Genomic DNA, 15,834 nt, shown 5'->3' with positions numbered 1-15,834 from the left:
GAGACTTACAGAAGTCAATGAGAGGGGCAAGCTGAAGCTATGCTGCATGCAGCCAGAGGGCTGAGATGCTCTCCACAGTCGACCATCTGAAAGCTGCCACTGTTGTCTTGCTGGCTTGCGTACTTCTCTGTCCCTGGCTTTGTTCAACATTGCATCTCATCCAGTGTACTTGAGAGATGCTACCAGAAGGGATGCTCCACTTCTGCCTATGTGCGTCTGCTGATTCACTTTAACTGGAGCTAGTGGTTGTGTCCTTATCTGATGGAAGACTAACTCCTGGTAAAAAGAAGTCTCATCAGTATTATTGAACTGTGCAGCCATAGAGCTAATCTGCTATTATTGCCCTGATCTGCTGTCACTGCCTGAGCTGCAGCACAACAAGTAGTCATAAAAAATTGAGTGGCAATGGGGGAGCACGGAAAGGTAGAGAAGTGGGCAGGCAGATCTTAATGTTTAGTACACCTTTTCTTTCATTCTTTTACTTTCCAGCATCCTTTGACTACATATGTTGCTACTGAAAGGAAGCTGTGACTCTGAGGAAGGAGGAGGGAGATGGAGGAGGAGGAGAAGGGGTAGGATATTAGGAACAATAAAAGCTTTGGTAATTGGTGTGTGTTTGCTGGGTACAGTAGTATTCTGTGCTTCAGACCCTCTTTTTATTAGGCCTTTTGCTGACTTTTGCTCCTTTGGTCACCCGAAGCATAAGCCGTCAGAGACTGAGTTGTAGGGTGTTTGCAGGGGGTAGTATGAACCAGACATTCAGACTACTTGCTATGGTTGTATTAGTGCTTTAGCCAGCATAATGAGCTTCAGCTCTGACATAGGGATGTGACAGTAGTTGGACATGATAGCCTCAAGGTTTTCTCCTGTGTATTCTATGCTTGATGTTCAGCCTGCCATGCAGACCCCTGTTCACAAAGTCTCGGTGGGTCAGGAGAAGAGTTCAGAAGTCTTGTGAATGACTTGCATTTTGCAATGACTTGATGTGGAGTACAGTCTTTTTGGGGGTGAAGCCCAGAAAATGTTTCTATAGGCAAGTGGATTCAAATCCTACTTTGTGTATTTTTGCTTTAGGATTGAGGGAAGTCAACGTGGACAGTGCTGAATGGAGAATGTCCCTCGCTCTGCCCTGTGGGGGACCATCCTCTCTTCCCTTGTTTCAGTTCCAGTGCTCACCTGGGTGTATGGCCAATCCACTTGCAAACCTAGCAAAAGACAAGGAACTTTCTTCTATTAATTCCTTTTCTTCCATTTTTGATTAGTTGAATTGTCTTGCTCTAAAGACAGATCTGTGGTAGGACTTGTTCAAAATGGTAGGAGTGTGCAATTAGGATTGTAGATATGGAAGAGAGAAAATAAGGAGTACAGTGCAAAGCTGTTTAGTCAACTTAAGCCATAACACAAAATCATACCCTTAGTCTAGTCAAAGTGAGTTATGTCACATTAGCCTATTGTGTAATAACATCACAAATAGTTTCTGTTTTTCTCTGCAAAATGATCGTGATATTAAGAAAAAAATGGATTTTTTTGACAGCATCAGAGAAACCAATTTTTTTTCATGTGAATATTATATAATGGGTGGAAAATGGGAACAGCAAGTTTCCTCTAATACTTGTGATATGGAGGGACTTGTACTATTCAACTTTAGGAAAGTAACCTAGTTAACCAAGTTAGGAGTTTACACTCCCTTTCAGTACCAATGAAGATTAAAGGCTTCTAAATAGATGCTCTGAATGGTACTACAAAGCTCTGTTAACTGGAGTGTTAACCTCAAATTAGAAAGTACAAATATATCGTAAGACATTAAAATCCTAGTCCTGTCATAGAGCCATTTCTTCTTCCCCTTCCCACTCCTGGGAGTTATATTTGATATAGTCAGTATTTAGGTTTTAGAATTTCTGGCTTGCAGGTTGTTTTCTGTTTGTAGAATTGTAGAATGTTTTGGATTTATGATGACCATAACACAATAAGCCCTGTGAAAGCAAACTGTAATTGTCTTCTGCAATAACTGTAAAGCAGTTTAGGAACCTTTAATGGAAGGCACGAGTGTAATTCGGAAAGAAGGAATAAATCACACTAAAAGATTTGAGAATGTAATATTCTGTTTAAAAAAAAAAAAACAAACTGTTGCAAAAGTTAGACAGCTTGTTTAATTAATAAAGCGGGTTTTTTTTACCTGGTATAATCAGTGTAAAACAAATGTGTGTGGTTATGTTGGGATGGGAACCTAAAGTCTATTTAAAAAAAAAGGTCAAATAGGCATTGCACTGGTTTTCTTCTTTTAACAAAGATACTCAAGAACCAAAATTTCTCTGTAATGAAACTGTGCCTCTGTGTGTGTGTGTGTATATATGTATCACACACAGCACACATGTGCAATGTGTGTATATATACACTATCTGTATATATATTTATTTATTCATTTTTAACCTTTAGGTTAGTCCATTACCATGTCACTCTGCAAATCCCTACTCATGTAAAAGATTTTGTGGGCGGCTTCTTGATTGTCAGAATCACACCTGTATGAAAGAATGTCATCACGTTACTAAATTGAACAGTAGTGCAGATGGAAAGAAGGTAGGTTGATTTCCTTTTGCTTTTATTTTTGTGTATTTTATACATTGTCTTCAGTTTTAACTGGAAAATGAAGAATTTGCAGCTGGAAGGCACAGGATCTATTCCAGATTCCACTGGGAGACCTGCATGTGTTCTGTTCCCATTGATGCTGTGACATTTAGCTAATCTATACTTATTTAGACTATAAAACTGTGTATTGGGTTTGTGTGGCAAGGTTTTGGTAATGGGGAGGGTACAGGGGTGGCTTCTGAGAGAAGCTGCTAGAAGCTTCCCCTGTGTCCGATAGAGCCAATGCCAGCCGGCTCCAAGACGGACCCGTCGCTGGCCAAGGCCAAGCCCATCAGTGATGGTGGTGGCGCCTCTAGGGTAACATATTTAAGAAGGGGAAAAACAACTGTGCAGCAGCAACTGCAGCTGGAGAGGGGAGTGAGAATGTGGGAGAGAAACAACTCCGCAGACACCAAGGTCAGTGAAGAAGGAGGGGGAGGAGGTGCTCCAGGCGCTGGAGCAGAGATTCCCCTGCAGCCCGTGGTGAAGACCATGGTGAGGCAGGCTGTCCCTCTGCAGCCCATGGAGGTCCACGGTGAAGGAGATATCCACCTGCAGCCCGTGGAGGACCCCACGCCGGAGCAGGTGGATGCCGAAGGAGGCTGTGACCCCGTGGGAAGCCTGTGCTGGAGCAGGCTCCTGGCAGGACCTGTGGACCTGTGGAGAGACAGGAGCCCATGCTGGAGCAGGTTTGCTGGCAGGACTTGTGACCCCATTGGGGACCCACGCTGGAGCAGGGGAAGAGTGTGAGGAGTCCTCCCCTTGAGGAGGAAGGAGCAGCAGAGACAATGTGTGATGAACTGACCGCAACCCCCATTCCCTGTCCCCCTGTGCCGCTGGGGGGAGGTGGTTTAGGATTTAGTTTTTATTTCTCATTATCCTACTCTGATTTGATTGGTAATAAGTTAAACTAATTTCCCCAAGTGAAGTCTGTTTTGCCCATGACGGTAATTGGTGAGTGATCTCCCTGTCCTTATCTTGACCCATGAGCCTTTCATTTTATTTTCTCTCCCCTATTGAGTTGAGGAGGGGGAGTGATAGAGCGGCTTTGGTGGGCACCTGGCATCCAGCCAGGGTCAGCCCACCACAAACTGAGATAATATTATATGTTTTGCAAATGCTACACCTTTTTGTTTTATTTTGAGCTACATTACTTTGTGTTCATCAAAACCTTATTTAACACTCTTGACAAGTCTCTTCTAAAGTCAGTTTTTGTAACTGTCAAAATCACGTGAACTGCTGCTAATCCCTATATACAAATGCACTTGCAATCTACTGGGGAAAGTATTTACTGAGGAGAGCTGTAAATGGGTTGAGGAGGCTAGCAAATCTTTAGGAGACAGCACTGGAAATGTTGCAGAATAGATGAAGACTTCTTAAAGCACTGGGATAATATATTCATGTTTATCAGTGTCTACTAGAAATTGTCATTTATGCAATTAAGAAGCTGTAGGTGTTAGTTGCTGAAGATAATATGAAACAAAAATAAAAGTAAGTACAAAGCTGAAAACTGTTCTAGTTTCAAGTAGTCAGAAGCACATAGCTTGTGGTTTGAGAGAGTCATGATTTGGAGGAAAACAGCTTTTTAAGTTTTTAAAGCATTACTTTAGAAAAAGCTGCAACATGGTCTCTCTGGGCATTTAGAAAACTAACCAAGCATTCAGTTGGGTACAAAACATAAATGTTATATTTTAACTTACTGTTATATTTTAACTTCAGTAGGATGATATCCTTGTGGATTCCAATCCTAGAAGTGGTGTTGTCATCTAATAACTGTATATATTGCAGTTACTGTGTTATTCTATTAATGATTGTGGAACTTTTGTCTGAGGAGTATGAGCTGTTAGTGCAACTTGTGGAACAGTAACCTGCAGCAATAGAGTGACATCAGTAAATACTGAGAGTGACAGTTGTTTAAGCATCTCCACTTATAAGAGGCTGTCTGCCTACTCCTTCAGTTAAACCTATTGAAATGTGAATGAGTCAGGATTATTCCTAGCTCCATTTTGAATGAGATGATACATTCTAAGAAAGTGGGAGTCTATGTACATGTGAAGTATGGGTAAATCTCATTTCTCAATTGTCTTTGAATTTTTATAAACTCAAGTTGGTTTTGACCTTTAGAGCTTTTGTTTTGTTGTTTTGATAGACTAAATTGCAGGTGTAATCTAAAAAGGGCTGATTAAATTTCGTGCTTATATGTCTGAGTAGTGATTTTTCTGTCTGGAATTTAGGTTTGTTCTGTATGTTGTGTTAGAAAATGTTGCAGAAAGGCCAGCTGTTTGCTTTTAGCTACTGTTAAATTTTATATCACAGTTTTCTACATGCTTTCAGTTGCTGTTGTCTTTTGGATGTGAATTTTTGGGGGTTAGGTTTAGTAAACAATCATTGTACAAAGGTTCCTTTTTAAACTTCAGCAAAAATTCTTCAACTGTAGAAGCAGAAGAAAAGGGGACTGGAACAAAATGGGGGAAAACTGTACTAAAAACTTAAATTCTCATGGCCTTATTTTGAACAGCATAAAGTGAAATGTTGGCATGGAATTAGTCCTTTTGGGGAAGCATTACGTAGCTTCGTTCTTGGATAAATCAGCTTTACTTTGACTGACTTCTGTGAAACTGAGCATTTGAATGTGATGGTGGGCCTTAAATACTGTGCTGTATAGGTTCAGTTGATAAATCATGTCAGTCTGTCTGTGTGTATTTGATTGCAAACTGGGCTTCTGGATGGGTTATTACGATAAGAATATGAATAGAAATGGAGCTTAATTTACTGTGCTGATGTTGATCGCATCACCTGGAATGAGAATGACACCACAGCTCTTGTAGACTTTGTGTAGTATATGGAGCAGAAGCAACACCTTAGCAGCTCCCAGCATATACCTAAGCTAATGCTTTTTGGGAGAATTATACAAACTATCGTACACGTATGGAAATGGAATGACTTAAAGTTTGCTTCTTAAAATCGAGCAAACAAATCTCCCCGCCACTCTATTACAGAGCAGTATGTCATGACCAAAGTATTACAATAACATGGTGGGTGGGAGAAGTTAGTTCTGAATATGAAATTACTTCTTTTTCTAACAATTTTCCATAGAGAAGTAATAGGCTTAATGGCAATTTTCCAAAGCACTAATATTAAGAGGTTCTTTTATGCCTAGGAAGCAAAATAGAACTCTGTCTCTTTGACCAACAAACACTGGCATTTCTGCTTTTCTTCTTTTAAAAGCATATTTTAGTAATTATTTTTGCTTGAGGGATATCTTACTGAATAGCTACATTTCCTTAGCAAAACCACCCTAACTCTTTCTTCTATATAAAAGCTTGTTAATGGCATCTAACAAACGTTTGGCACTTTCTTTAGTACTTTGTTTTTATTTTGTTAGGCAGGTCCAGAATGTTCGCAGTGTGAAGAGGAGTGTACGAAGCCCCGGCCATCTGGCTGTCCTCACCGTTGTGTTTTGCCCTGTCATCCTGGGGATTGCCCATCATGTCTCCAGATGCTTAAAATAAAGTGTCACTGCAAACTATCAATACTGTATATTGAATGCTTGTAAGTGTCAGAACTGAACCCAACTTTTCATTTAAATGCTAGTAACTGGAAACCATTTGAAATGTCTGGGGATACGAGCTACTCTTACAGCAAGTTATAAAATTTCTTTTGAAGGTTATAATTTGTAATATAATGCTTTTTTTTCTATTTAAAATTTGCCAGTATTTTATTTGGTATTACTGTTAAAATTATTATAAATGCGTGGAGTCTTGTGAACAGAACTGCTTTTTATAATACAGTAATATTTTGAATTATGCAAATACATAGTAATCTGCATAATGTTTGATCTCTATGTGGTTCTTTTACATTACGTAAAGAAGAATTTTATTACAAGAATTAGAATTAATGTAGTTAGTGTAAAAGGTCTTTACAACTAATGTCCTTCAAATTTTAGCTGTTTAAATTGGAAGACTTAGTAATCATTTGTATTCCTTTTTAATCATTTGTGTGTGTGTGGATAGAGGGTAAGCTAAACTTTACTAAATATAAGATGGGACTTGTGGATTTAAGCGTTATCCTCTGTGTATCGCTCTGAAAATATTCATCCCGTGCATGTATGCTCTTTGTGCGTTTTCTTTAAAGTACCTCAAATCCTCTAAATTTATGTCGTTTTGTCTGTAAAATAGTGTAGTTTATATTAGTCCCACAGGATGTGGACAAATAAGCCCACTTTACAGTGAGATATACTTAAAATATACCCCTAATTGCATTGACTTTTGTTGGTTTTAATTTGGAATTTATCACAAATACATCTTTTCTTTTACAGAAAACTGACATGTGCTGATTTAAAAGCAAAGGAACTGCTTATTTCCTGCAAAAATCAGTGTCCAAAAGAGGTAAGCCATATTAACAAAGAAATACTTGATTTGGTTTAGTGTTAGGTAGTCCTGCGAGGAGCAGGGAGTTGGACGCGATGATCCTTATGGGTCCCTTCCAACTCGAGATCTTCTATGAGTCTATGATTTGATGAATGTGTGGAATTTTGTGGATTTTACTCTTTTGTAAGGTTTTTGATACAGTTTCATAGGCCAAGCAAACTAGAGAAGCTTAGTCTAAATGAATATGCTAAATGATAGATGTGAAGGTGGTTCGTGAACTGTGCTCAGAGGACAGTTATTAATGTCTTGCTGTCAAATTGGAAGGTTATATTGAAGGATCAGAAATTTGTCTCCAAGGCATTAATGGCTTGAATGTTTAAGCATGCAGATGAGGTTGAATGTGGAAGAGTATGTTCTCTAATGTGGTTAAAAACTGGTCTTCAATTTCTATCTCCAAAATAATGGGTTGCTGTTTGATTAGGAAAAATACTGAGAATTGTCCTTGCGATTGTTCTCATCTAAGTGCAGGTCTAGTAATCCCTGTCTGTGCAACAATTCTGGGGGAGGAAGAAAAGGATTTTATACTTAGCAAGTGAGATAAGTTAATAATGCCCTGCTGCGTTAGTGAAATATATGTTAAGTAGTGTGAAACAGAAGACAAGCCAATTAATCTTTCTACTGTATCTGGGTATATATAACCCTTTGGTTGCTGTAAAGAAGAGAAGAGTAATATCCTTATTGCATGATGCTTAGACTATGAACCAGTGTATATAGGCATCAGTAAGGAAGATTCATGTTAAATACTACTTTTGAGTAGTAAAGCTTGTGGAGCAAGGGAAGAACTGGTTGGAGAAGCTACCAAATTTTCATCAGTAACAGCTTAGACATGTATCGGGATTTGTCCAGTTGTGGATAATACTGCTGTAAGACATAAGGGATGGGCCAAATAACTTCTTCCTTGTCCCTCTCAGTGCTGCTGCTACGTGCTGCTTGTGTGCTTTCAGAAATCCATGCACTGCTTGTTATTGTATGTTTGTTCTTTAGTTGTCATTAGTTGTGGTGAGAGTGACAGCCCTTTTTTCAATCCATTACCCACTGTAGGGTTAGAAAATTTATGAAGTGGAAAAACAGGAATAGTCAGGAATATTTTGGAAAGTGTTTCCACTGCTCAGCTCTCCAGAATTTCTGAGAAATTCTCCTTCCCCGCCATAAAAATGCTTGTACTAAAGAAAATATTTTATCCCATAATCACGTATTATTTTGTTGTTCTGGTTTGGCCCTTTACTGTGTAGCTGAGTCTCTTTGTCTCATGTAATATTTAGCTGCCACTCATAAATAATTTGGTTCAACCCATTCTCCTTCCCTGATTCCACTCAGTTCCCTTATGCTGGTTTACCTATGATGTCCTCTAGTCTGAGATTTCTGTCTTTTTACCTCATCTCTTGTAGTTCTGAATTCTGCCTCGACCTAATAAATGTAGGTTCAAAGCTCTTCTTTTGTTTCATTATTTTCCAGTGTCAGAAGCATCAAATTTGAATCCTTGCCTTTATTAGAAAACTTTTTTTGGTTTTGAGTAAATGCAAAAATTCACAGTATTCCTGCTTGTTTCCCAAGAGTCTCTGTTCCTCTGTGTTTCAGACAAGATTGTGTTAACCCCAACAGGAAGGCTGTGCTCTGTGCTGGGTGCCTGCGTGTATCTTCTGCTTTTTGTCCTTGTAGATGCCTTTCTAATGTCTTTTTTCTGTAAATGAATGTGCCTGTCACAATTTTCTCATCTGGATGTCTGAAAGCTCTCTTCCTGGCGGGGGAACACTTTTGCATATTATTTCGTTGTCCATTTACCTCTTAATTTTGTCCTTTCATTTCCCTCTCTGTTACTTTGGTTTTATTTGCTCCAAGACTTCCTCCTCTTTATTTTCAAGAGTGCTTATAGTCTCTTAACATGAACTGTGTGTTCCTGTACTTCAGCTTCTATTCAAACATTTTTTTTTTTTTTCCATATCTCATCTTTGACTTTGATTAACTGTTGTGATTTTTCTGGACATATTCCCAAGGCTCAGTCTGGGATTTAAAATCTGTCTGGTAGTGGTCTTGAATTCTAGCTTGCAGTTCAGAATTGCCCTGTTGCAAAGATGATGTCTTTTTTACTTAACTCAGTGGGATGTGAAAGAAAGCTTAGGACAACAGAATCCACTTCAGTTTTATAAAGCTTTTGTTTAACGCTAAAATTCTCATTACTATAGATGCCTTGAAAAACAAGGTTTTATGCATCTTCTGCTATCCAGAGAATCTTTTTAGTGTAATTGATGATGTAAAAATGCATGCTCTTCCCTTCCTGTGATTCTAGCTCTTACGTGCTTTCATGAAACATAAAAGTATTAGTACAGTCCTGCTTCAGGTAGTTCATATCTTTGTGTTACAGTTCATCCTACTTTCCTCAGATCCTATTTTGGTAACTTCATATGTACTGTATGGGGTTTTTTACCATTTTTTTGTCTAAAAAATTTGTTCCCGTTTCTCTGAATATTGAACAGTGCTAGTGATATTTTCTGTGTTTTATAAATATACAATATTTGTCTGCAACTTTGGGAAAATTAGCTAGCTGTATTGTAATAGAAATTGTACTGATAGTTCTCTTTTAAAGAAATCATTGATTAACACAATTTGAAGGAGCAGCCTTAACAGACATCACCCTGCCACTACCACCACCACCCCTCCCCAGCAAATATAGATCAAGCCCATTGAGGGGACCTCATGACAAGAACTTACAAACAACTTGGCCAAAAGAGAAGATGGATAAGACTACCGAATTTAGAACATTTAAATGTTCTAAATCAAATATGTCTGCCCAGAACTAAATTGGAAATGTTTTGTGTGTGGTCTTGACAGCCTCAAGTAAATTTCAAATTAGTGTTTTATGAGAATTTCCTTATTTGATGTCAGAAGCTGACCTTGGGTCATTAGCAGAGCTCAGTGAAGTTGCTGTTTGCTAAAAATCGGTGTGCACTGTCACTCCACCAAGCTTAGCATAATGCAACTTAGATTCAATAGAATACGGTATTTTACTGAAGTCTTAGTTTTGAGATGTTTTTCTTTTTGGTTAATGGAAATTGTGGTAGACAGTATACTACCATATTTGAATGACAGGTAGCATGGTACATTTGGGGATTATGAAAATCAGTTATGTTGTCTGGTGCATTGAAAAAATGCAACAGGAACTTGAAAGTCTTGAAAGGTTTCATGCTTTTGTTTTGGCTATGGCAGTATAAAACTATAAAAATGACTTCTAGTATTATACAGTACAGCTCACATTTCCTTTCTGCTTTAGGGAGAAGCAAAGTCTTTATTGCCACAGCTGTTAGATGAAATGCTTTAATTAAAAAGCTCTTTCTCTTGTTTGGTAGCAATAACAAAATATCCTGTTGAAGGAAATTTGACTTTTTTTTTAATCAGGCATGATTAAATTCTTATGATCATGTTTGCAGATGTTTTGGGACAATTCTTACATAGAAGTTTTAACAGTCTATCAGTTTTCGTTGTTTGTGTATTGGTATCGTATTTGTGGATCTGTGTTTAACAGTATTCTGTGTAATTAGTATTTTTTGACAAAATAACCATACTTCGTGCTTTTACTGTGCACTCTGTTACTGTCTTGATGTGAAATATGGACCCCATTGTGATAAATTTATTTTAACATGATAGTGCAGTAGAGACAATATCATAAATTTTAAGAGTATGCATATCTTTTTTTTTTTTTAAATAAAGGAAATAAATTTTATTTTCATAATGCCTAATTAAATTCTGTAAACACATCTTGAAAATGTACGTGAGTTGCAAAAATTTAATTTTAAAAGGCAAATGCACAGCTTTGGTCCATAATGAGAGGATTTTCCTCAATGTCTGGCTTAAGCAGTGGAGGTTTTCGTAAGGTCTCTGGAAGCAGGGCCACCCTTTAAAGTGAAGAGTCTGCCTCTGTTTGGAAGTGATAAACTTATCTTTTGTACTTGGCTTTTGGGATTGCTGCTCAGAAGTGCTGTTTTCTTTATTAACAGGTTATTTTCTTTATTATCAGGTGTGTATTAACAGGTTGTGTTTATTACCTTCTGGTGGAGATCAGTTAAGCCTCCATAAATGTTGATGGGTTTTATCATCATCAGACATAATGTTAAGATTTAAATGCATTGCCTACAGGGAAAATACTTGCAGGATTTTTTTTGGTTTTGTTTTCAGAGCTGTGGATTAAATCCCTTTCTTCTAAAGGCCTTGCCATGTCAGACATAAAGCCTGTTCATTTTGGCTTTTAGTCCACGAGCTATTGACAAGAGATCTTGAATGGTGAAAAAGATCTAAAGGAGCACATGCTTTCTATTTTAGCGCCAAGTAGCTCAGCATGGACACTTAAAACAAGCAAAAAAAAATCCTTTCCCACTACATTATTTATCCAGCAGAAGCAGCAGTAGGATTGCATTTGTTTTCTGAGATCATGGGGAAATGTTGTTTTGCCACTCATTTCACTGCTCCTCTTGATTTTTTTTTTTTTCCCTAATGTTGGTTTTGCATTGGAGGGAGTAAAAAGAAAGTTACACTGCCAGCTTCATTCTTGTCCTGCATCCCTGTGGATGTGAGCTGTGTAGGTCTATGCAGAGAACTAAATGTGTGAATTTGGGTTTCAGTATTGGATTAAACATATTTCTGTGCTGTGCAAATTTTGCTCTAATGGTGTGTAATGTAAGAATTCTATTGCAGTAGCACCTGGAGGTTGAGGGAGGGCTACTGTCTTGAATTTGCAGCTCTGACATGTCAGTTATAAGACTGTTTGGGCTTTGACACTGTTAATGGAAATGTGCCTAATTAGTATGGAAGAGTAAGCTGGAAGTAATATTTCTAGCCATGGATTGTTCTGGCCAGCATGGGGTGACTTGCAGGTGAGACTAGATTGTGTTATTGTGTATGATGCTCTTGGGTAGGGAACCAGGTGAAGGGCCCTCTTGCTGCGCAGAGGTCATGCAGTAGCAAATTGGTTTTGCAAAGATTGTGGTCACTAGCGAGCAGACTCAGCCGTTCAACGCCGTGTGTTCTGGCTGGTAGTCTGACCTCAGTAGCGTACAAGGCTTAAAGACAAGTTTCTCCCCTCATCTTGTCAAAATGAAGCAAAATGCAAGATAGATTTGCTGATGATCAGTTGTGCCTGAGCAAACCTAAATTCCTTCTTTGATAAGATGACCAATTTATACTTTTTCCCCTCCGGATAAAGCGAATAGGTTAGATCTGCTACATAAGGCTTCAGCAGAGCAATTGAGTCAATGCCACTTAGTGAATATCTAGTTCAGATACAGAAGAGGGTTACTACAATGATGAAGGTGGGCTAAAGGAGACAACTGCTTGTATTTTATTATTTTAAAAAACCCAAACACCTCCCAAAAAAACCCCAAAACAACAACAAAACTAAATGAAAAGTTGGAGCAAGAGATGTTAACAATAAGGAAATTTTCCCAAGGGCTGGACTGACGCCTGACCTTGTGTTGTTTTCAGTAATGACCTTGGCACCAAAAAACATTGGAATTTTCTGATTAAAATTTGTGGAGTGTTGTCAGTATGTGACAATTGAGGAAACGCATCTGCAGAACACATGTATTTGGGGCATGTTATCAGATACAGAAAAAACAGTAAGATTATGCATATCAAGGCTAATAATAAGCTCCCGGGAAACAGCAGAAATTCTTATTGTCACAGCATGATTAGCTGGAGAGAAATGCAAATGAGAGCTGAAGATGTATTGAGGAAGATATTCTATTAAGAATAAAGTGCAATTAAGGCATTGTACAAAGTCCTTCCTGCTGAGATGTCATTTGGAATATTACATGCAGTTCTGGCTACTGTATTCAAGAAACATTGATTTAAGCTGGTTGAAATTCAATGAAGGGAATACTATGGGAATAAAGAGCCTTTTATGAAAGGACAGTAGAGAAATATTTCAATATGAGGATAAGAACTAAGGGGTTTAGACTGGCTAGAATAAATGGGGGGGGGGGGGGGGGGGGAAGCTCTTGCATCTTGTAGTGAGCTCCTGGAACAGCCTCCTTAGTGAAACAGTAGAAAGGGGGCAGAACAGGGGACTCTTTTCATGGTAAGACTTAATCCAGTCCTAGAGGGATCATAGGAGGTACCTGCCTGTAGGAGGACTGGACTTTAGGACTGAACATGGTTACTTAGAGATTCCTTCTAGTCCTGTGTGAAATGTGCTGAAACGGTGACTAAAAAAACGAGCCTAAACCGCAAAGTATCTATCGGTGTAATAATAGTTTGTGACTGGCATGGACATGAAAATATGTATGTCTGTTCCGTAATTTTTAGTCGGAAAGTTTTGCATTCTGATTAGGTATGCGTTTCACAATACTAGCTCAGACATTGAGCCAGTTCCAATGGACTTCTGAGAACCCAAATTTACTAATCAACAAGAAGTGTATACACCTGAGTTTTATAATTATCTTATGTAGTATTCTCATTCTTGTGGATGAAGTGATGTAGTATGTATACATTTTCAATTTTTAATAAATGTGGAAAAAATGTGTCTTAAAATTGTATGTCTTACAGCATTTTCCAAGTTGTGTTAATTCCTTGATGACAGTGAAGAGGTGAAATTTCACTTTTAATAAAGAACATTATCCAATGCCTTTTTAAATAGTTTGGGGATTTAAAGCTACCTTTATAAATAAATTGATTAGATGTCTTATGTGAGATTTCACCTTCAGTTATTAACAGTATTGGGTTATGTAATTGAAAATGAAAAATCATTATTGTGAAGATTTCTTATGGGGATGTGTATGAGCAAGGTATATTTTCAGTAAAGTTCTTAACAGTAAGTGAAAAAATCTGTTTGCTCTCTTGTCATTTTTTATCTAATATAATGCTGGGAGCACTGCTACATTCCTAACAGTCAGCATATTTAAATTAGTATCTCAGTTCTTAACACAGTAATTCAATCATAATATTTTCATTATAAATGTTAAAAATTGCACTGGCAGTAAAAAAAGTCTCTCTCTTACAGATGTCAGAAGTGGGATAATCTGCCAAATGCAGAAAATTAAGATTTTGTGAAATTATTTCAGACGTGATAAGAATATTGGTGACCTGTATTTGACTTCTGCATAGTTCAGAAGAGTATTGCATGCAAAATTTTCTTTTGTGGTATTTTTGCTTCTGATTCTTCCCTCTTTCTTTTGTTGAGACTGTCTGATCTACAAGTTGCTACAGTACACTTAATTTCAGTTTTCAGTTTCTTTTTACATTATCTACTCATATTCCGCCAACATACAGATAGCTAGGGTAAATAAATTACTGTGGAGATGACTATTCTTGAAACATTTTTAATCAAGCTGTGCCAATAAAAGATAAATCATTCTACAGGAACTGAAATACGGTAAATAACAAGCAAACATTTGCCAAAAAAAAGAAAAATCAACTATTTCACAAGTGAAAAAACTTATAAGCTGAATGAGTTTTCTGTTAAGCTGCTATGTCTGAAATAAAACCAGTTCGCAGATTCTTTGTAATTTACAATCATTTATTGGTGTGGGTGTTTTGTTTGTGGTTTTTGTTCTTTATAGTTGCCCTGTGGTCACCGATGTAAAGAGATTTGCCATTCAGGCAGCTGTCCTCTGAACTGCAGTCAGAAGGTTAAACTCCGATGTCTCTGTAAGAGACTGAAAAAGGTAAATTTCTAAGTTACAATTCTGAGAAAAATGTATTTTCTTTGCATGTTCCTAGGTGTGTATGAATTTATTGTCTCTGATGCAGATTAGAATAGGTCCAGTTACCCTAGTAGAGCTATAACAGTTAGCATCAGCTAAAGATCTGGGGTGCAATATCAGAAGATTCCCTGGAGAATATAAAATCCTGTTAGTTCTAAAATATGGTAGCTGCCTGACTTACAATAGCTTTATCTTTAAGCACACTTGAATTTTTGTAGCTGCATTGGGAGAATAGTCAGATGACCTGGAGTGATTTGAGAAGAAAAAATACATTTTTCTGATGATATTGGGAAAGTTTATAATTACATAAGTTGGAACAAGCACAAATATTGTGAATCCCTGACTAATGTAATCAGTTACACTTCTCTGCAAACCTAAAAGCAAGTACAAGCATCAGCATCCTTAGCTTCTAACAAAGATAAGGGACAAAGTAATGTAACAAGTTTATTATAGCTATATAGTATTATGACAGGAAGAACAGAAATTGATGTGAAGTCTTGGTAAATAATGATGACTTAATGAAAAAAAAATCATTATCTGGCTTAATTAAAAGGTGCTTAAATTATTTTTCTGGACCCAGTTAACTTCTGAGCCTTCCAGACAGGCTGCAGTTCCCCAGAGTTCTCAGCTTCTCCAAGAAATGTCTTGTGCAACCAGAATTCTTGCAGGTAGGGTGTTCAGCAGGAGAAAGGATGACATGTACAGAACAAGTGCTTCAAATTGAACAGTCTCTGCTTACAGATAACCACCTTTTTTTTTTTTTTTTCCCTTCAATATTAGGGGGAGGAGAGGAAGTGTGAGTGAGAATTTTTTTTTTTTCCCCATGACCAGACCTTACCCTGTAATCTCAGCCAGTTAAGAGAATGTATATGAAATTACTGAGACTCTGAATGCTAGCTCTTTCTGCCAGAGTTCAGAAGGTTATCTTACTTTGTCTTAGGCAAATAAGTGAGAAAAGAGAAGAGAGAAGAAATTAAACTAGACTACTTGATTTATTCTTGCTTTCAGCTTAGCTTATCAGAAAGAAGGAAAAGAGAAAAGGACAATTTAATGCAGAATTATGGGTTCAAGTAACATTTAATCATTAG

General features: G+C 37.6%; 1 protein-coding gene across 2 annotated transcripts in view; it reads left to right on the top strand.

Annotated features, from left to right (window-relative positions):
• NFXL1 (nuclear transcription factor, X-box binding like 1) overlaps positions 1-15,834 on the top strand; it is a 48,776-nt gene that overhangs the window by 23,441 nt on the left and 9,501 nt on the right. For both annotated transcript variants that reach the window (XM_050896206.1, XM_050896207.1), the window contains exons 16-19: positions 2,437-2,577; positions 6,011-6,177; positions 6,944-7,013; positions 14,603-14,707. In XM_050896206.1, the coding sequence (XP_050752163.1) occupies positions 2,437-2,577; positions 6,011-6,177; positions 6,944-7,013; positions 14,603-14,707 (483 nt within the window). The remainder of the gene's footprint in view (positions 1-2,436; positions 2,578-6,010; positions 6,178-6,943; positions 7,014-14,602; positions 14,708-15,834) is intronic.

The sequence above is a fragment of the Gymnogyps californianus genome, chromosome 4 (genome assembly GCF_018139145.2).
Source record: "Gymnogyps californianus isolate 813 chromosome 4, ASM1813914v2, whole genome shotgun sequence".
NCBI lineage: Eukaryota > Metazoa > Chordata > Aves > Accipitriformes > Cathartidae > Gymnogyps > Gymnogyps californianus.
The sequence above is the reverse complement of the archived record's forward strand: the minus strand, read 5'-3'. Positions and strand labels throughout refer to the sequence as shown.